At 37.9% G+C, this 22,308-nt stretch overlaps 2 protein-coding genes across 9 annotated transcripts in view; one reads left to right on the top strand and one right to left on the bottom strand.

The window, feature by feature from the left end:
* Window positions 1-653, top strand: part of LRCH3 (leucine rich repeats and calponin homology domain containing 3) — a 148,340-nt gene extending 147,687 nt beyond the window's left edge. For all 7 annotated transcript variants that reach the window (XM_045037060.1, XM_045037057.1, XR_002745285.2 and 4 more), the window contains one exon: window positions 490-653. The gene's annotated coding sequence lies outside the window, so the exon portion shown is untranslated. The remainder of the gene's footprint in view (window positions 1-489) is intronic.
* Window positions 1-22,308, bottom strand: part of IQCG (IQ motif containing G) — a 58,798-nt gene that overhangs the window by 29,670 nt on the left and 6,820 nt on the right. For both annotated transcript variants that reach the window (XM_019839914.3, XM_006936130.4), the window contains exons 4-5: window positions 17,756-17,991; window positions 14,178-14,306 (exon numbers count right to left, since the gene is read on the bottom strand). In XM_019839914.3, coding sequence (XP_019695473.2) covers window positions 14,178-14,306; window positions 17,756-17,991 — 365 coding nt within the window. The remainder of the gene's footprint in view (window positions 1-14,177; window positions 14,307-17,755; window positions 17,992-22,308) is intronic.

The following is a 22,308-nucleotide window of genomic DNA, read 5'->3' as shown; positions in this document are numbered from 1 at the left end:
CTATGAACTATTTACACATCATCATCATCATCATCATCATCAAAACATTAAGTATTAATTCAACCAAAAATTGGGCTCTAACTATTCTATGGGCATAGAAAAAACTCAATAGATTACATCTAAAATTATATTCCCGGCATCCAACTCTTGATATCTTGATATCGGCTCAGGTCTTGCAGTTGTGACATCAAGCCCCATGCTGGGCTCTGTGCTGAACAGAGCCTGCTTGAGATTCTCCCTTCCTCTCTCTCTCTGACCCTCCCCTGCTCACGTGCACATGCACGTGTGCTCTCTCTCTAAAAATAAATACACTTTAAAAAGTAAAATAAAAATTCTATTTCCACTAGTGTTGTTTACCATAAAGAAGAAAATGGGCCAGTGTGAGAAATAAAAAATGGTATACTACTAATTTGAATGTAAATATTTCTTATATGTTTATTGGCCTGCTATGTGTCCCCTTCAGTGAACTGTCTTTTCCTATCATTTTAGATATGCCATAGCAAAGGATGTCTCACCTCTCTGGATCAGACTACACTTTGATTCATCATCATGATGAAAAGAAATTTCAGCACCCTAAGAGACCAGTTAGCCCACTTTCTTTTCTCTATCAAAAGCAATGCCCAATTAAAACAGCAATGATACCACTCACTGAATAGAATGTCAGAAATCCAAAAGATTTACAACAACAAATAATGCCAAGGATGTGGAGCAATACGAACTCTTCATTCATTGTTGGTGAGCATGCAACAGTCAGTTTGGCAGCTTCTTAACAAAACTAACCATACTCTTATCATAACAACCCAGCAGTTATGCTCCTTGATATTTCCTCAAATGAGTTAAACATTTACGTCCACACAAAAACCTGTACATAGATGTTTACAGCAGTTTTATTCAATAATTGCCCAAACTTGGAAGCAAACAAGTTGTCCTTCAGTATGTGAACAGATAAACTGTGGTATATTCAGACAATAAAATATTATTCTGGGGACACCTGCGTGGCTCAATCTGCTGAGCTTCTGACTATTGATTTCAGCTCAGCTCATGATCCCAGGGTTGTGGGATTAAGCCCCACGTCTGGCGCTGTGCTGAGTGTGGAGGCTTCTTGGGATTCTCTCTCTCTCCCTTTGCCCCTCTCCCCGGCTCCCACTCTCTCTCTAAAATTAAAAAATATATACACTGGCTGGGAAGATGGAGGCATAGGAGGACGCTGGGCTCACCGTGTCCTGCTGGTCACTTAGATTCCACCCACACCTGCCTAAATAGCCCAGGAAACCACCAGAAGATTAGCAGAACGGATTTTCCGGAGCCAAGCGTAGATGAAAGGCCCACAAAAGAGGGTAGGAAGGGCAGATAAGTGGTGCAAGCTACGCAGACTGGCGGGAGGGAGCTGGAGTGGAGGGGCAGCCCGCCGGCAAAGCAGAGCCCCCGAGTCTGGCTTGCAAAAGTGGAGGGGCCAGACGGAGTGTGTTCAGACAGCAAGTGGGACTTAACATCTGGAAGACTATAAGCTAACAGCTCTGCCCAGAGAGTGGGAGGGCTGGAGGACAACGGGAGGGAGAGTTGCTGAGCTCCGGACAACAGAGCGCAGCTTGGCGGGGAACAAAGGCGCTCGCCAGTGCCATCTCCCTCGCCCATCCCTCAGCCAAAATCCCAAAGGGAACCAGTTCCTGTCAGGGAACTTGCTTGCACCAGGCAAACACCCAACGCTGTGCTTCTGCGGATCCGTCCCTCTGGTGGCGGGTCTGACTCCCTCCCGGTGCCACAGGGCCCCTTCCGAAGCAGATCACCGAAGGAAAAGCAAGCTGAGCCTGCCCCTCCCGCCCCTGTGCACCTTGCCGATCCACCCCAGCTAATACGCCATTTCCCCAACACCACAAGCCTGGCAGTGTGCAAGTAGCCCAGAGGGGCCACGCCACCCCACAGTGAATCCTACCCCTAGGAGAAGGGAAGAGAGATACACACCAGTCTGACTGTGGCCCCAGCGGTGAGCTGTTGGCAGACATCAGGTCTGACTGCAGCCCCACCCACCAACCCAAGTTATTCAAGACAGCACAGGGGAAGTGCCCCGCAGTTCCGCACCACTCCAGGGACTATCCAAAATGATGAAACGGAAGAATGCCCCTCAAAAAACCTCCAGGAAATAATGACAGCTAATGAACTGATCAAAAATGATTTAAACAATATAACAGAAAGTAAATTTAGAATAATAGTCATAAAATTAATCGCTGGGCTTGAAAACAGTATAAAGGACAGCAAAGAATCTATTGCTACAGAGATCAAGGGACTAAGGAACAGCCGGGAGGAGCTAAAAATGCTATTAATGAGCTGCAAAATAAAATGGAGACAACCACAGCTTGGATTGAAGAGGCAGAGGAGAGAATAGGTGAACTAGAAGATAAAATTATGGAAAAAGAAGCTGAGAAAAAGAAAGATAAAAAAATCCAAGAGTATGAGGGGAAAATTAGAGAACTAAGTGATGCACTAAAGAGAAATAATCTACGCATAATTGGTATTCCACAGGAGGAAGAGAGAGGGAAAGGTGCTGAAGGTGTACTTGAAGAAATAATAGCTGAGAACTTCCCTGATCTGGGGAAGGAAAAAGGCATTGAAATCCAAGAGGCACAGAGAACTCCCTTCAGACGTAACCTGAATCGATCTGCACGACATATCATAGTGAAACTGGCAAAATACAAAGATAAAGAGAAAATTCTGAAAGCAGCGAGGGATAAAAGTGCTCTAACATATAAAGGAAAACCGATAAGACTCGTGACGGATCTCTCTACTGAAACTTGGCAGGCCAGAAAGGAATGGCAGGAAATCTTCAATGTGATCAACAGAAAAAAATATGCAGCCGAGAATCCTTTATCCAGCAAATCTGCCATTTAGAATAGAAGGAGAGATAAAGGTCTTCCCAAACAAACAAAAATTGAAGGAATTCATCACCACTAAACCAGCCCTACAAGAGATCCTAACGGGGATTCTGTGAGACAAAGTACCAGAGACATCGCTACAAGCATGAAACATACAGACATCACACTGAATGTAAATGGACTAAATGTGCCAACCAAAAGACATAGGGTATCAGAATGGATAAAAAAACAAGACCCATCTATTTGCTGTCTACAAGAGACTCATTTTAGACCTGAGGACACCTTCAGATTGAAAGTGAGGAGATGAAGAACTATCTTTCATGCTACTGGAAGTCAAAAGAGAGCTGGAGTAGCCATACTTTTTTTTTTTTAATTTTTTTTTCAACGTTTATTTTTATTTTTGGGACAGAGAGAGACAGAGCATGAACAGGGGAGGGGCAGAGAGAGAGGGAGACACAGAATCGGAAACAGGCTCCAGGCTCTGAGCCATCATCAGCCCAGAGCCCAACGCGGGGCTCGAACTCCCGGACTGTGAGATCGTGACCTGGCTGAAGTCGGACGCTTAACCGACTGTGCCACCCAGGCGCCCCAGGAGTAGCCATACTTATATCAGACAAACTAGACTTTAAATTAAGGCTGTAACAAGAGATGAAGAAGGGCATTATATAATAATTACAGGGTCTATCCATCAGGAAGAGCTAACAATTATAAATGTCTATGCGCCGAATACAGGAGCCCCCAAATATATAAAACAATTACTCACAAACGTAAGCAACCTTATTGATAAGAATGTGGTAATTGCAGGGGACACCCCACTTACAACAATGGATAGATCATCTAGACACATGGTCAATGAAACAAGGGCCCTGAAAGATACATTGGATCAGATGGACTTGACAGATATAATTAGAACTCTGCATCCCAAAGCAACAGAATACTTTCTTCTCGAGTGCACATGGAACATTCTCCAAGATAGATCACATACTGGGTCACAAAACAGCCCTTCATAAGTATACAAGAATTAAGATCATACCATGCATACTTTCGGACCACAATGCTATGAAGCTTGAAATCAACCACAGGAAAAAGTCTGGAAAACCTCAAAAACATGGAGGTTAAAGAACATCCTACTAAAGAATGAATGGGTCAACCAGGCAATTAGAGAAGAAATTAAAAAATATATGGAAACAAACGAAAATGAAAATACAACAATGCAAATGCTTTGGGATGCAGCGAAGGCAGTCCTGAGAGGAAAATACACTGCAATCCAGGCCTATCTCAAGAAACAAGAAAAATCCCAAATACAAAATCTAATAGAACACCTAAAGGAAATAGAAGCAGAACAGCAAAGACACCCTAAACCCAGCAGAAGAAGAGAAATAATAAATATTAGAGCAGAAATAAACAATATAGAATCTAAAAAAAACTGCAGAGCAGATCAATGAAACCAAGAGTTGGTTTTTTGAAAAAATAAACAAAATTGATAAACCTCTAGCCAGGCTTCTCAAAAAGAAAAGGGAGATGACCCAAAAAGATAAAATCATGAATAAAAATGGAATTATTACAACCAATCCCTCAGAGATACAAACAATTATTAGGGAATACTATGAAAAACTATATGCCAACAAACTGGACAACCTGGAAGAAGTGGACAAATTCCTAAACACCCACACACTTCCAAAACTCAATCAGGAGGAAATAGAAAGCTTGAACAGACCCATAACCAGAGAAGAAATTGAATCAGTTATCAAAAATCTCCCAACAAATAAGAGTCCAGGACCAGATGGCTTCCCAGGGGAGTTCTACCAGACGTTTAAAGCAGAGATAATACCTATCCTTCTCAAGCTATTCCAAAATTAGAAAGGGAAGGAAAACTTCCAGACTCATTCTATGAAGCCAGTATTACTTTGATTCCTAAACCAGACAGAGACCCAGTAAAAAAAGAGAACTACAGGCCAATATCCCTGATGAATATGGATGCAAAAAATCTCAATAAGATACTAGCAAATCGAATTCAACAGCATATAAAAAGAATTATTCACCAGGATCAAGTGGGATTCATTCCTGGGATGCAGGGCTGGTTCAACATTCGCAAATCAATCAACGTGATACATCACATTAATAAAAGAAAAGATAAGAACCATATGATGCTGTCAATCGATGCAGAAAAAGCATTTGACAAAATTCAGCATCCTTTCTTAATAAAAACCCTCGAGAAAGTCGGGATAGAAGGAACATACTTAAACATCATAGAAGCCATTTATGAAAAGCTCACAGCTAATATCATCCTCAACGGGGAAAAACTGAGAGCTTTCCCCCTGAGATCAGGAACACGACAGGGATGTCCACTCTCACTGCTGTTGTTTAACACAGTGTTGGAAGTGTTAGCATCAGCAATCAGACAACAAAAGGAAATCAAAGGCATCAAAATTGGCAAAGATGAAGTCAAGCTTTCGCTTTTTGCAGATGACATGATATTATACATGGAAAATCTGATAGACTCCACCAAAAGTCTGCTAGAACTGATACATGAATTCAGCAAAGTCGCAGGATTCAAAATCAATGTACAGAAATCAGTTGCATTCTTATACACTAATAATGAAGCAACAGAAAGACAAATAAAGAAACTGATCCCATTCACAGTTGCACCAAGAAGCATAAAATACCTAGGAATAAATCTAACCAAAGATGTAAAAGATCTGTATGCTGAAAACTATAGAAAGCTTATGAAGGAAATTGAAGAAGATATAAAGAAATGGAAAAACATTCCGTGCTCATGGGTTGGAAGAATAAATATTGTCAAAATGTCAATACTACCCAAAGCTATCTACACATTCAATGCAATCCCAATCAAAATTGCACCAGCATTCTTCTCAAAGCTAGAACAAGCAATCCTAAAATTCATATGGAACCACAAAAGGCCCCAAATGGCCAAAGTAATTTTGAAGAAGACCAAAGCAGGAGGCATCAAATCCCAGACTTTAGCCTCTACTACAAAACTGTAATCATCAAGACAGCATGGTATTGGCACAAAAACAGACACATAGACCAGTGGGATAGAATAGAAACCCCAGAACTAGACCCACAAAAGTATGGCCAACTAGTCTTTGACAAAGCAGGAAAGAATATCCAATGGAAAAAAGACAGTCTCTTTAACAAATGGTGCTGGGAGAACTGGACAGCAACATGCAGAAGGTTGAAACTAGACCACTTTCTTACACCACTCACAAAAATAAACGCAAAATGGATAAAGAACCTGAATGTGAGACAGGAAACCATCAAAACCCTAGAGGAGAAAGCAGAAAAAGACCTCTTTGACCTCAGCCGCAGCAATTTCTTACTTGACATATCCCCAAAGGCAAGGGAATTAAAAGCAAAAATGAACTATTGGGACCTCATCAAGATAAAAAGCTTCTGCACAGCACAGGAAACAATCAACAAAACTAAAAGGCAACCAATGGAATGGGAAGATATTTGCAAATGACATATCGGACAAAGGGCTAGTATCCAAAATCTATAAAGAGCTCATCAAATTCCACACCCGAAAAACAAATAATCCAGTGAAGAAATGGGCAGAAAACATGAATAGACACTTCTCTAAAGAAGACATCCGGATGGCCAACAGGCACATGAAAAGATGCTCAACATTGCTCCTCATCAGGGAAATACAGATCAAAACCACACTCAGGTATCACCTCACACCAGTCAGAGTGGCCAAAATGAACAAATCAGGAGACTCTAGATGCTGGAGAGGATGTGGAGAAACGGGAACCCTCTTGCACCGTTGGTGGGAATGCAAACTGGTGCAGCCACTGGAAACAGTGTGGAGGTTCCTCAAAAAATTAAAAATAGGCCTACCCTATGACCCAGCAGTAGCACTGCTAGGAATTTACCCATGGGATACAGGAGTACTGATGCATAGGGGCACCTGTACCCCAATGTTTATAGCAGCACTCTCAACAATAGCCAAATTATGGAAAGAGCCTAAATGTCCATCAACTGATGTTGGATAAAAAAAATTGTGGTTTATATACACAATGGAGTACTACGTGGCAATGAGAAAGAATGAAATATGGCCCTTTGTAGCAACGTGGATGGAACTGGAGAGTGTGATGCTAATTGAAATAAGCCATACAGAGAAAGACAGATACCATATGATTTCACTCTTATGTGGATCCTGAGAAACTTAACAGGAACCCATGGGGGAGGGGAAGGAAAAAAAAAAAAAGGAGAGGTTAGAATGGGAGAGAGCCAAAGCATAAGAGACTTTTAAAAACTGAGAATAAAGTGAGAACTGAAGGGGGGGTGGGAGGGAGGGGAGGGTGGGTGATGGGTACTGAAGAGGGCATCTTTTGGGATGAGCACTGGTGTTGTATGGAAACCAATTTGACAATAAATTTCATATATTAAAAATAAATAAATAAAATAAATAAATAAAATTAAAAAAGAAAGTTGTTCAAGTTAAAAAAATAAAAAAATAATAAAATTTAAAAGTATATATATTATTTCATGCTAACAAAGGAAAATGACCTGTCAAGCATGACAAGACATGGAAGAATCCTAAATGCATAATACTAAGTGGAAGAAGCCAATCTGAAAAGGCTATGTGCTGTATGATTTCAACTACATGACATTCTGAAGAAGGCAAAACTATGAAGACAGTAGAAAAATCAGTGGTTGCCAGGGGCTCAGGGAGAGGGTAGGAAGGATTAATAGGTAGAACACAAAGGATTTTTAGAGCAGTGAAACTATTCTATATAAAACTGTAACACTGGATGTATGTCAGCACACATTTGTCAACACCCACAGAATATATAACAAAAAAGTGAACCCTAGGGGTGCCTGGATGGCTCAGTCGGTTAGGCTTAGTTTTGGGTCAGGTCATGATCTCACGGTTTGTGAGTTTGAGCCCCACAGAGCCTGCTTGGGATTCTCTCTCTCCTTCTCTAGAGGCAGGCCCTCTCTAGGGGCAGAGTCCCTCTCCTGCTTGCTTGTTCTATGTCTCTCAAAATAAATAAAAAACTGAAAAAACAATAATAAAATAAAATGGGTTTTTTTGAAGAGTGAACCCTAATGTAAACTATGGACTTCAGTTAATAATAATGTATCAATACTGGCTCATTGATGATAACAAATGTACTGCATTAATATAAGATGTTAATAATAAGAGGTATATAGGAACTCTTTTTTTTTTTAAGATTTTATTTGTAAGCAATCTCTATACCCAACGTGGGGCTCAAACCCACAACCCCAAGATCAAGAGTTGCATCCCCACCTACTGAGCCAGCCAGGTACCCTAGGAACTCTACTTTCTGCTTAGTTTTTCTATGAACTTAAAACTGAAGTCTACTGAAAAAAAAAAAAAAAAAAAAAAAAAAAAAAAAAAAGCAATGCCCAAACAATACTCACATAGGATCCAAGTTATGTATACCTTTCTGTCACAAATGGGAATAGTGCTGGTGTGGCTTGCACAATATTAGTGATCTCCATTCTACAGCTGAGTTCCAATAAAGAGCACCCAGGTTACCACTTCAGCAAGCAGAGGGGCTACTCTGGCTTCTTTTGTTTGCCTTTCTAGAGTAGAGGCTGAGTGACCATGATGAAATTGGTAACTCCTAAATCTTGGACCTTCTGACCAAAATCTTAAAAGACCCTAAAACCTGGCAAATTCTCTCCTTTCTTTTGCTTTGAAAAACAAAGTGGTCTGTCTCCCCTGAATAATAATGAAGTAGGATACATATTAAAAAATACGTAATGGTGTGTTGGGCTGGCTCAGTCAGAAAAGCATGTAACTTTGATCTTGAGGTTGTGAGTTCGAGCCCCATGTTGGGTATAGAGATAACAAAAAAAATTTTTTTAAGTGAGAATGATTTCTAACCAAAGGGAGCTTAAGCAGAGGATTTTTACATATTATTCATTCTTACTCAGGGGCAGATATGCACACATCTCACAGGTAGAATGCATACTTTAAGCATGTCTTTCACACCTGCTCCTAGAAGAAGGAAAAATTATTTTATGCCAGGCCCTATGTGGGGCTTTCCCCAAGGCTCATTCATTACACTTATCTTTTACCCATTTTTCCACTTATATTCTGGTATTTTTCTTATTATTTTATAATATTTTGTTGTATAGTGAAGATAATTACCAACAAGAGAAGCTTCACTTAAAACTAAACAGAGGAGCTGAGCAGAAAGGGATGGAGAGTGAGTACTAATGAGTACAGTCTTTCTTTTTTGGAATGATGAGAATGTTCTGGAATTGGATAGTGGTGATGGTTGCACAACTGTGAATATACCAAAAACCACCATCAAATTGTACATGTTGACAAAGACTCTCTCCTTGACAAAACTAAGCAGGTTCCTCTGAGCCTTCTCTACCAGAGCTTGTCCTTAGCCACTGTCCTTAACTTCAGCCTGCATAGCCTAATTGAGCAAGACTTCTAAATCAGTTTAGAGAGAATCCCCACCCTGATCTGATCTCCCTGGATTTTGATCAAATTCCTCATCCCCCACCCTTGATATCTAAACCTTTAGCCTGCTTTCAGTAAGAATCCTGTTAAATTAGTTTAGCAAGAATCCTCTACCCTTTACATCTGTTAGTAATTTTTTATCCACTGACCCCCTCTTCAGAGTTGAGCCTAATCTCTCTCCCTATTACAATAATCCTGAATAAAGTCTTCATTACCATTTTGACATGTGTCTGAATAATTTCTTTAACAGCATATAAATTTTACCTCAATAAAGCTCTTATTCAAGGAACTAAATAGAAAATCTTGTCTGTCTTATATCCATCACTAAATGTGATGATAAAAGTGCCAATCACACAGTAGTTAAAATACTAAACAATATGTAACTGATTTGCCCAAACCTATATATAATTTTCCAATTTAAGTAAATCCAAAATGATGCCTATCTAATTGGAAGAAAAATTAAAAGAAGAAATTATTATATATAATCACATATGTAAAATCAATCACTGGTAAACTGTCTACATTGAGATAATTTACTCCTTCCCAAATAGTGGTACATATTTCTTTTTTATTTTTCTTACTGTTTTTTTATTTTGTTTTGTTTTGTTTTCTGTGTTTTTTTCTTACTGCTTTTTTTTTAATTAAAAAAAATTTTTTTTAATCTTTGAGAGAGAGACAGAGAGAGACAGAGTGGGAGCAGGGGAGAAACAGAGAGGGAGACACAGAATCCAAAGCAGGTTCTAGGCTCTGAGCTGCCAGCACAGAGCCTGATGCGGGGCTCCTACTAGAACCACGAGATCATGACCCAAGCAGAAGTCGGACACTTAACCAAGTGAGCCACCCAGGCGCCCCTTTATTTTTCTTACTTGATTAGCTTTTTAAAAAATTATTAAGTAATAAGTGCAACACTGTAATATTTCAAAACTGAATAGGTGCTTACAGGAAAAGATGGATAATCTGCCATCTCCCTTCTCCCTTCCGATTCACTCTTATGAAGTAATCAATGTTAAGGCTTTTGATATATATCCTTCCGCATCTTTCCTTGTGCTCTTACATATATGGATGAGTTTTTCTAATGAGTCATGTTACACACATAATACTATAATTTTTTCACTTATCTATATATGAAGAACATTCCTCTAGATCAATCATAGAGCTCTAATTTATTCTTTTTAATAGCTGCATGTTTCTTATTCCTAACATTAACAATCATTCAAGAACTCCTTTACTAAAGGACACTTAATGCTATTTCTAGATTTTTACCATTATGCTACAACAAATAATTTGAATGTATATACATATACTGACTGAACCAGGAGCCTCCAGTTCTCATTTTCTTTCTTTTTTTTTTTTTTTTAAGTTTATTTTGAGAGACAGAGAGAATAGGCAGGGAGGGGGAGTGAGACAGGGGCAGAGGATCCAAAGCAGGCTTTGTGCTGACAGAAGAGAGCCCAATTGCCGGGCTCGAACTCACAAACCAAAGTCAAACACTTAACAGACTGAGCCACCCAGGTACCCCTCCAGTTATCATTTTCTACGCATTTTTTTTCAGTTTTATTATAGAGATGTGATAATACTATATTATTTCCAGTCTTTCGTTTTCTATTTAAAATTGTGACATAGAGGTACCTGGGTGGCTCAGTTGGTTAAGTGTCCAACTCTTGATTTCAGCTCAGGTCATAATCTCATGGTTGTGAGATTGAGCTTCGTGGTGGGCTCCATGCTGGTGTGGAGCCTGTTTGGGATTCTCTCTCCCTCTCCCTCTGCTCCTCCCCCACTTGCATTCTCTCTCTCTTTCTCAAAAAAAAAAAAAATTGTGATATAAACATTTCCCCCATGTTATAACTCTGTAAACAATACTTTAAATAGATTTATAATATCATCCATTAAACTATAGACTATATCTTTGATTCTGTAATTCCACATGTAGTGACTGAACTTCATGGAATAATAATAGATCAGACAAAGAAACACACTAACACATCATTTGCTAAAACAAACATTTGGAAACAACTTAAATGTTAAATTCAAGGAATGGTTAAATAAATTATGGAATAGTACATAAATAATAGTGAATATTATAAAATTGAAATTAGGTATATGTATTTTTCACAAATAAATCATTTTTACAAATTATACCAATTAATTCTCTCACCAGCAATGTACTTACAATGTTAAGTCCATAACAGTAGCTGTTATTATTATTAGGCACTTACTATGTTCCAGGAACTATCCTAAGTTTGTACATGTGTTAATTAATCTAACTGTCAAAATATCCCTAGTACAGGGACGTCTGGATGGCTCAGTAGGTTGTGTCCCACTCTTGATTTCAGCTCAGATCATGAGATGAAGCCCTGTGGAGCCTGCTTGGGATTCTCTCTCCCTCTCTCCCTCTCTCTCCCTCTCCCCTGTTTGCATGTATATTCTCTCTCTCTCTCTCTCTCTCTCTCTCTCTCTCTCTCTCTCTCTCAAAAAAAAAAAAAAAATCCCTAGTACAGAATTTATTACCAATACTCAGGTACAAAGGAAGAGAAAATAACTCAAGGAAAACAATTCCACCTATGCAAACAAGATAAACACTCTCATTCTGAGTACTCAGCCTTCACATAAGAATTTTATCTTGGTCCCAAAATCATCTGATTGTGTTCAATTTCTTAACGTATGAAACTCTTTGGAATTAGTTCAAAGGCCCTGAAAAAGAAAACTTCCCTTGGCATGCTTTTCATGATCACCTGCTATTGTTCAGGAATTTGCAGTGAATTCAGTCTTAAGAAAAATTACTATAAAGACATCCAAATCAGTAAGGAAGAAGTAAAACTTTCACTCTTTGCAGATGACATAATACTATACAGAAAAACCAAAAGACTACACCAAAAAACTGCTAAAACTGATAAAGGAATTTAGTAAAGTGGCAGGATACAAACTCAATGTACAGAAATCTGTTGCATTCCTATATGCCAGCAATGAAACAACAGAAACAGAAATTAATAAAACAATCCCATTTACAATTGAACCTAAAATATGAGATGCCTAGGAATAAACCTAACCAAAGAGGTGAAAGATCTGTACTCTGAAAACTATAAAACACTGATGAAAGAAATTGAAGACAACACCAAGAAATGAAGACATTCCATACTCATGGATTGGAAGAACAAATATTGTGAAAATGTCTATATTACCCAAAGCAATCTACATATTTAATGCAATCCTTGTCAGAATTCCAACAGCATTTTTCACAGAACCAGAACAAACAATCCTAACGTTTTTATGGAATCAAAAGACTCCAAATAGCCAAAGCAATCTTGAAAAAGAAAAGCAAAGCTGCAGGCATCACAATTCTGGACTTGAAGTTGTATTACAAAGCTGTAGTAATCAAAACAGTATGGTAATGGAACAAAACTAGATACAGAATAAAAACAGAAATAAACCCACAATTATATGGTCAGTCAATCTTTGACAAAGTGGAAAAGAATATCCAATGGAAAAAAGACAGTCTCTTCAACAAATGGCCTTGGGAAAACTGGACAAAAACATGCAAGAGAAAGAAACTGGCTCACTTTTTTACACTATCTACAAAAACAAATTCAAAATGGATTAAAAACCAAAACGTGAGACTGGAAACGAGAAAAACCCTAGAAGAGAGCACAGAAAGCACAGGCAGTAACTTCTCTGACATTGGCTATAGCAACTTTTTATAGATAGGTCCAAGGCAAAGGAAACAAAAGCAAATCAATCAATCAACAAAACCAAAAGGCAACCTACAGAATGGGAAAAGATATTTCCAAATGACATATCCAATAAAGGGTTGGTACCCCAAATATCCAAAAAGTTTATAAAACTCATCACCCAAAAAACAAATAATCCAGTGAAAAAACGGGCAGAAGACATGAACAAACATTTTCCAAAGAAGACTTCCAGATGGCCAATAGACACATGAAAAGATGTTCATTAACATTTAACATCAGGGAAATGCAAATCAAAACTACAATGAGATATCACTTCATACCTGTAAGAATGGCTGAAATCAACAACACAAGAAACAACAGGTGTTGGCCAAGGATGTGGAGAAAATTAACCTCTTGCACTGTTGGTGGGAATGTGAACTGATGCAGCCACTGTGGAAAACCCTATGGAGGTTTCTCAAAAAGTTAAAAATAGAACTATATTATGATCCAGTAATGGCACTACTGGGTATTTACCCAAAGAACACAAAAACTCTAATTCAGAAGGGATACATGCGCCCCTATGTTTATAGCAGCATTATTTACAATAGCCAAGATATGAAAGTAGCCCATGTGTCCATCGATATATAAATGGATAAATATGTGGTATATATACAAGGGAATATTATTCAGCCATAAAAATGATAAAATCTTGCAATGGAGCTAGAGAGTATAATGCTAAACAAAATAAGTCAGAGAAAGACAAATATTATATGATTTCACTCATGGCATTTAAGAAACAAAACAAACAAGCAAAGGAAAAAAAAAAAAAAAGAGGGAGAAAGAGACAAACCAAGAGGCAGATTCTTAACTATAGAGAACAAACTTATGGTTACCAGAGGGGAGGGTGGGGGGGATGGGTGAAACTAACTTGAATTAAAATAAAAAAAAGATTACTGTGTAATAGGAAGAACATTCTTGACATATTGTAGATACACATAACCAAAGCCCAGAAATCTCAATTATTGTCCCAAGATTAGAACCTTAATTTCTGAGTTCTATTTATCATCCCTGGAAGGCACAGACTTGATTTGCTTTAAAAATCAAGGACTTGTGGTAAAAATTTTATAGCACTTTAAAATACAGTACAGCAAATAAACTTAATATTACTTGGACCTGGCAATGATATCATAGAAATGCTTTTTGTTTTCCCTCTCTTTGCCCAAAGCTTCCAAGAGACTGGTGAAAGTGCCTGACTCCTGCAGCTCCTGCATGGTCTTTGTAATTATGTCACTGAAAAACTGCCTGTAAGGAGAAACAAGAAAGATGAGTTAATAAATTTCCTTCCATTTACAAAGGGCTACAGAAGTCACACAAGTTAAGACCTGAATGAAAATCAGAACTAAGTTGGAATTACTCCTGGAATGCAAGAATAATTTAACATTAGGAAGTCTATTAATAGAGGGGCGACTGGGTGGCTTAGTCAGTCAAGCATCCAACTTCGGCTAAGGTCATGATCTCATAGTTCGTGGGTTCAAACCCCACGTTGAGCTCTGTGTCGGGCTCCAGGCTAACAATGTGGAGCCTGCTTAGGACTCTCTCTCTCTCCCTCTCCCTCTGCCCCTCACCCACCCACGCTTTCTCTCAAAAATAAATTAAAAAAAAAAAAAAGAAAGTCTATTAATAGAATTCATCACATTAACAAAGGCAAAAGGAGGAAAAACCATAAGACCATCACAACAGATGGCAGAAAAGGCATTTGGCAAAACTCAATACCCATTGGTTTAAAAATAAACAACAAAAACTCTTCGCAAACTAGAAATAAAAGAGAACTTCCTTAACCTGACAAAGTTTACATACCAAGTACTAACAAACATTGAATGTACAGTATAATATTATGTATACAATATTTAAAAACATGTAAAACTAGGGGCGCCTGGGTGGTTCAGTCTGTTAAGCATTCAACTTCAGCTCGGGTCATGATCTCTGTTCACAAGTTCATGTGGGGCCTGAGCTGGCAACGTGGAGCCCGCTTAGGATCCTCTGTCCTCCTCTCTCTGCTCCTACCCACCCCCCCAAAAAAATTTTTTTTAAAAACATGTAAAACTGTATGTACTGTTTAAATAAAACACATACATACCTAACAAAAGTATCACAACATGTAAGAGAATAATAAATACCATATTCAGAATAGAGTTCATCTTTGGGGGAAGAGTGAGGGGGACTAGCATCTGAGGCTTCAATTGTATCTGTAGTATTTCATTTAAAAACAAAACAAAACAGGGGTGCCTGGGTGGCTTGGTCCGTTGAACACTCATCTTCAGCTAAGGTCAAGATCCTGCAGTATGTGAGTTCAACCCTCACATTGGGCTTGCTGTCTGCCCAGAGCCTGCTTTCAATCTTCTCTCTCTCTCTCTCTCTCTCTCTCTCTCTCTCCCTCCCTCTCAAAAATAAACCTTTAAAATAAAATAAAACGAATTCATAAAAAAAAAAAAAAAAACCTCTAAAGCAATTATGGTAAAATGTTAAGATTTGGTGCTTACACACATTTAAGTATTCATTATTTCATTATTTATATTTTTCTGCATTTTGGGGTGCTCGGGTGGCTCAGTGGGTTGAACATCCAACTTTGGCTAAGGTTATGATCTCACAGTTTGTGAATTCCAGCTCCAAGTCCAGCTCACTGCTGTCAGCCTGTCAGCACGGAGCTCACTTTGGATCCTTTGTCCCCGACTCTCTGCCCCTTCCCTGCTTGCTCTTTCCCTCTCTCTCTCCCCCGAAAAATTATATTTTTCTGCATTTAAAAAATATTTGAGGGGCGCCTAGGTGGCTCAGTGGGTTGAGTGTCTGACTTTGGCTCAGGTCATGATCTCATGGTTTATGAGTTCCAGCCCCTCATTGGGCCCTGTGCTGACAGCTCAGAGCTTGGTGCCTGCTTCGGATTCTGCTCTCTCTCTCAAAAATAAATAAACATTAAAAAAATTTTTTTAATAATAAAAAATATTTCATAATTTTGCAAAAGTTAAACCTTTTAAAAATTTTTAAAAAGAGGGGCACCTGGGTGGCTCAGTCAGTTAAAAGCTCAGGTCATGGTCTCACAGTTTGTGGGTTCAAGCCCTGCTTCGGGCTTTGTGCTGACATCTCAGAGCCTAGAGCCTGCTTCAGATTCTGTGTCTCCCTCTCTCTCTGCCCTTCCCCCACTCATGCTCTGTCTCTCTTGCTCTCTCTCAAAAATAAATAAAACATTAAACAAAATTTTTTTGAAGAGCTAATAAAACCCTCACATTTTAGAGATGAGTAAACCCAGGCTCAGGAAGTTTAAATGACCTGCCTAATCACATAACTAATTTGAGAAAGATGTATAACCATATAATTCATACTTCCTGACTCCTAGTCCATTGGTTTCTATAATATTCTGGTGGGTAGAGAATTTTAAAAACTGCTTTTTAATGTTTTGATATAGAGTCGGCAAGAATTACGCTATTTTACATAATAATCTATTAACAACAGTTCAAAGAAAAAGATTCAAAACCTATATTAAGAGAAAAGTTAAGTATACCAAAGTAAAAAAAAACAATTGAAAAGATATTAGCCATCACATGGAGACAGAAAAGGACATTAGCTAGATTGGGTGTTGATAAGCTGGATACCTTTCTGTCATGCATGCAAATCTGAGCCAGATTGATTTTAACAAGAAACATTACCCCTCTGGTGCAGGGATTGGAAAATGTTTCCTATAAAGGGACAAATGGTAAATGTTTTGGCTTTGCAGGCCATAAATTCTCTGTTGCAACTCCTCAACTCTGTTGTTGTAGCATGAAGGCAGCAAGAGACAATATGTAACCAAATGAGCAATGCTGTATTCCAATAAAATTTATTTTCAAAAACAGACCACAGGCTGCATTTGGCTGGTGGCCCTGGGTAATTGTTCTAAGCATTCATTTACCAACAGTCCTTACCATCATATTACATCCTCTTTTATTTTATTTTTAAAATTTTTAAAATGTTTATTTTTGAGAGAGAGAGAGAGGGAGACAGAGCACAAGCAGGGGAGGGGCAGAGAGAGGGAAACCCAGAATCCAAAGCAGGCTCCAGGCTCTGAGCTGTCAGCACAGAGCCCAACACGAGGCTCGAACTCACGAACCATGAGATCATGACCTGAGCCAAAGTCGGACGCTCAACAGACTAAGCCACCCAAGCACCCCATATTACATCCTCTATTAAACTTAACAGGTTTCTTTGTCAGCAAGCCAGCTGACAACAAAAAACTGAATACTGAGACAATGGAAACTGAGACTGCCTTTCAGAAATTCTCGGGGCACCTGGGTGCCCCGCTTGGCTAAGTGTCCCACTCTTGATTTCAGCTCAGGTTATGATATCACAGTTATGAGACTGAGCCCTGAGTTGGGCTCCGCTCAGAGTGGGGAGACTGCTTAAGATTCTCTCTCTCCCTCTGTCCCTCTCCCCCACTCCCGTTCTCTTTCTCTACAAATAAAAAATAATAAATAAATAAATGAATAAATGAATAAATAACTGGAAACAAAGGCTCAACAACTTGCCCATGATCATATAGCCACCATACTTCCAATTGTACCACACTTCCTCTAGTCAGTCTTTAGCTAATCCTATTATCAGCAGTAGCTTTCCATATAATGACCAATCCATAAGAGAAGACAGCAATCGACCACCCTTGCACCCATTTTTCATCCATAATAAATATACTACTACATTCCAAATATGCTCTCCTTCCTTACCTATCTACCTGAATTTTCTTCAGTGTCTCCGTAGACATTATGGTCTGTCTTATAGGTTTTTTGAAGACAAGATCTTGCATTTTGTTAAATCCGTTGGCCAATTGGCTTCCTTGTCTGATTTCTGGCAACTTGGTTTCTTCTTTAGGTAAGAATGGACTGGTTATTTTTGAGGTTTTTGGGTCATCTGGAAGTTTTTCTAAGGTCTTTCCTTCAAAATTGATTTCTTTATTTTTCTTCTAAAAACAAGAAACAATGTTTTATGTAATACAGATTTTAAGAGTAAAGAAACAATGCTATACAAGGGCCTCTGCCTACATTTTTCAACCTCATCTTCTGCCACTTGTACTCAACACGCAAGAAAATTACCCTTTTCTTCAGCCACATAAACCATGTCCTGCTATTTTGTTCCTTCCTGCCCCTAGACAACATTCCTTTTCTGTCTTTCCTCAGTGTACCACCAGGTAAACTTTAAGATTTTGATCAAAGGAAAAGTTATTTGTGAAACACCTTTATTGGCAGACATTTACCATATTGTAATTCTTGTATAAATTGCATACAATTGTATAATTGTCTCCATCAGATTGTAAATTCTATGAAGGAAGGGACAGTTCTTAGAGATCTTGGTTCCCTGCAAATTCTTTTTGAAACAGGGGAACCTGAGTGGCTCAGTCCGTTAAGCACCCGACTGTTGATTTTGATTCAGGTCATGATCTCACTGTTTGTGAGATTGAGCCCCACGTCGGGCTCTGTACTAACAGCAAGGAGCCAATCTGAGATTATCTCTCTCCCTCTCTTGCTGCCCCTCCACCACTCACGCACGCGCTCTCTGTCTCAAAAGTAAATAATTAAAAAATAAAATAAAATAAATTCTTTTGGGAATTAGACTGGATAATAAATGTGGCCATCTTTATAGTTTCATTGTCTAGAACAATGCCTAGGGTATAGGAGACTCAAAATGCTCATTGCACACATGAATTTTAAATATAAAGAATGAAAGGAAAGTCATATCGAAGAGCATAAATTGGTATAATTAGTAGTGTGGTATAGATTTTGAAGGTCATGTGGGGAAAGGCCAAAATAATTTATTTTTCAGACCCAAATTGAACACTAAGGGGTAGGCATCAACCATAGGAACAGCATATGTCTTTTAACTGATGATTCCTATTTAATCTGTGGCTAAAAACTTTAGCTATTGAGAGGCCATACAACATAGTCACTATACCTAAAGACTCTGAAACCAAACTTCCTTATTTGAATCCTGGCTTTATTTCTCACTAAACCATATTGCCTTAAGAAAACTATCTAATATCTCTATGCCTCCATTTTCCCATTGGTAAAATAGGGATAATAGTACCTCCCCTCATAGGGTTATTAAAAGGATTAAATAAATTAATATACATAAAGCATTTAGAACAGTACACAGAACTTTGTGAGTTCTACACTTGTTATGATTACTTAAATTCTTGTGCTGTCTTATGCACAGAAGAAAAGTTTATCTGCACACTGATACACAAAGCCTAGGTCTTCCTTAGCTAAACTTCAACTAGCCCAGAAATGTTAAAAACTATCCATGAATGGTTAATAAACACAGAGTCAACTGTATTTTTCTTTACATCAACAATAAGATTCAGATCTAAAGAAAACATCTATAGGCAAGTACAAAACAAAATGCTGCCTTAAATAAGAACTAAATTTAATTTTTTTCTTTTAAATTAAAATTAATTTGGCTACAACAAGAATAGAAGTGTAGCATTTCAACAAATGAACTGAAACTTACCTAGATGTAAGGAAAACCTTAAGGGTGGTTTTTATTTTAGATTTTATCTACGTAAGGAAGGGGAAAGTGTAAGGCCTAGGAGGCTCTGTTTTTCCATTTCCCTGTTTTTTCCTCTACCTTTATGCTTGGGCATCTGGAAATGGAAGCAACTGTGTCAAGCAGCCTGATTTACTGATTACTACAAATAAATATGAATTTTTAAAAGAGAGAATTTAAGTAGACTAGCTAAATGTTTTAGTTCATTTACTAAAAAATATTTATATCACACACACACTATGTGCAAGAGAGGGTATTAGACTCTTGAGACAAAAGGAAGAGAAACAGTATCCCTGCAGGGAAGCTCTTCCCAAATTTTGGTCCACTTACTCCCACTTCTGGTAGAATCTGATACATTAGTATATTTTTCATCATGCCACTCCATGATTTTACAAATGAAAATCTATTTGGAGATGTCCTTAGCTATAAAAATGGCTATAAAAGAGGGATAATGCTAATTAACCTTTCATCCCAAAGTTGTTCTAAAGGCTAAACAATAAGACAAAGGATTTAAAATATAATCCTATGCCCTTACAGGGCAATGACATTGTAAAATTAATGAGCTAGAAGTAGAATTATGAAGCAAAAAATTTATTTTAAAAGATTCATAATTTTGTAAAGTTGTGGAACTAACTTATATTGAGAAAAGAGCTGTTAAGCTTCTATTAATCAAGATAAGAGTACAAGGCTTTATTATATACACTACTATAAAATTACAGGCAGGGTCTCTGTTAAGTCAGAAAATTTTGTGGGTGAAGATCCCTATCATAAACCAGAATAAAATAGTGCAAAAATTTTGTTCTTTAATTTAGTGAAGTAGTGACCGCTGCTGAATTGTTTATAAATTTGGGTTTTTCATTCTCTCTTGAGTTTCTATGAAGGCAAATTACCTTTTTTTAGCCTGACAGTATCATTGATAAGTCTCATAAAACTTTATCTTGTTAACTAAATATCTTTTTATTTTTGATTCTTACTGAAGGAGACAATAAATAGGAAGGAAACCCCAGACTCTTTACTATTTATTACCTAGCTTAATGTATGAATTAGACTCTTATTTTAAACGCATTGAAAGGCTTAGTTCTTGGGTTTTCAGTCTCTTTGCCTTTCATAAATTGATAAGAAAAATTAATTTGTTACAAAATTCCCTGATATACCCATTAATGTAATTTTCCCCCCAAGTTTTTAGTTAAATTCTAGTCAGTTAACATATGGTAAAATTGGTTTCAGGTGTATAATTCAGTGATTCATCACTTACATATAACACACAGTGCTCATCACAAAAAGCACCCTCCTTAATACCCATTACCCATTTAGCCCATCCCCGCCCACCTCCCTCCATCAACCCTCAGTGTTCTCCATAGCTAAGCCTGTTAGTGTTGTTTTAAAACCACCCTGAAATTCATAGAATGTTAGCATTAGAAGGGACTATGTGGATCATTTAGTTAAAACTCTATTACACTTTAGGGACACCTGGCTAGCTCAGTCGGCGGAGCATGCAACTCTTGATCTCGTGGCTATGAGTTCGAGTCCCACATTGGGTGTGGAGATTACTTAAAAATAAAATTGAAAAAAAAATACACACACAAAAACGCCATCACGTTTTACAAATGGGAATATGAAGACCAAGAAAGTGAAATGAACTGATAGTACACAACTAAACTGCAAAGAGCTCCTGACTCCAAATCCAGTATTCTTTAAAGTAATTTTTACCAAGTTTTTTGAGAGAGAGAAAGAGAGAGAGAATGAGCAGGGGAGGGGCAGAGAGGGAGGGAGAGAGAGAATCCCAAGCAGTCTCCACACCGTCAGTGCAAAGCCCGATGTGGGGCTTGAACTCACGAACCGTGAGACCATGATCTGAGCCAAAACCAAGAGTCAGACACTTAACCAACTGAGTGACCTAGATGCCCCTCCAAATCCAGTATTCTATTAAAATTTGTATAACTTTCAAACTTCAATGAAAGTTTAATAAACCCAGACTATACATATAATGATAATAATTATTATTATTTAAAAATGTTAAGGTGAAATTAGTATCTAGTCACAATAAATATGGACTTCTCTTCCATTAGACATGGAAAGCAATTTACTCTGTTGTTTATATAGCAATTTTCATCTATAATAGAATCAGAATTGTATATTCTGTACAAATTATATAAAGTAATTTTGCTGAACTGAATAAATGTGTATCTATAAATTCTTTCCATTTTATACTACAACCTAAGTTATTAAAATTTATAAGAGCTTAAGAATTTATGAAAATTTTCTCACTACCAAGTTGAGTTTTTTGATAACTCAATAGCCCTTTGAGGAGGAGTCCTTATCACCACTGAAAATATAATGGGTGACATAATGATGTAGCTGGATATCCACAAAGGCAGGTTGCAACAGATTCAACAAAACAACAAAGTCATTTTAGAATAAAGAAACAGTAAGAAGGTCCAACTGAATTTCTTCCCACTACTGTTCAGTTAGCTTTCAGCAGCCAAGAAATACAAGACAGGTGGGGCAATTCAGTAATTTGGCTACTCTCAGTACATACACTGTCTACTGATTTAACTGTAGGCTTTTTGAATAATGCCAACATATTGGAAGAAAAGGATATTCTGACTGGCAATGTCTGTTGAACTATTGTTATTTCACCCCATCAATTCAGGGTATGTATCTCAGGTAATTATTATAACCCTTTTTATCTCAGATAAAGGTGCTATCTCCCGTGTTAAATTTAATGGCATAAGTATGG

This window comes from Felis catus, chromosome C2, assembly GCF_018350175.1.
Source record: "Felis catus isolate Fca126 chromosome C2, F.catus_Fca126_mat1.0, whole genome shotgun sequence".
NCBI classification, from domain to species: domain Eukaryota; kingdom Metazoa; phylum Chordata; class Mammalia; order Carnivora; family Felidae; genus Felis; species Felis catus.
The sequence above is the reverse complement of the archived record's forward strand: the minus strand, read 5'-3'. Positions and strand labels throughout refer to the sequence as shown.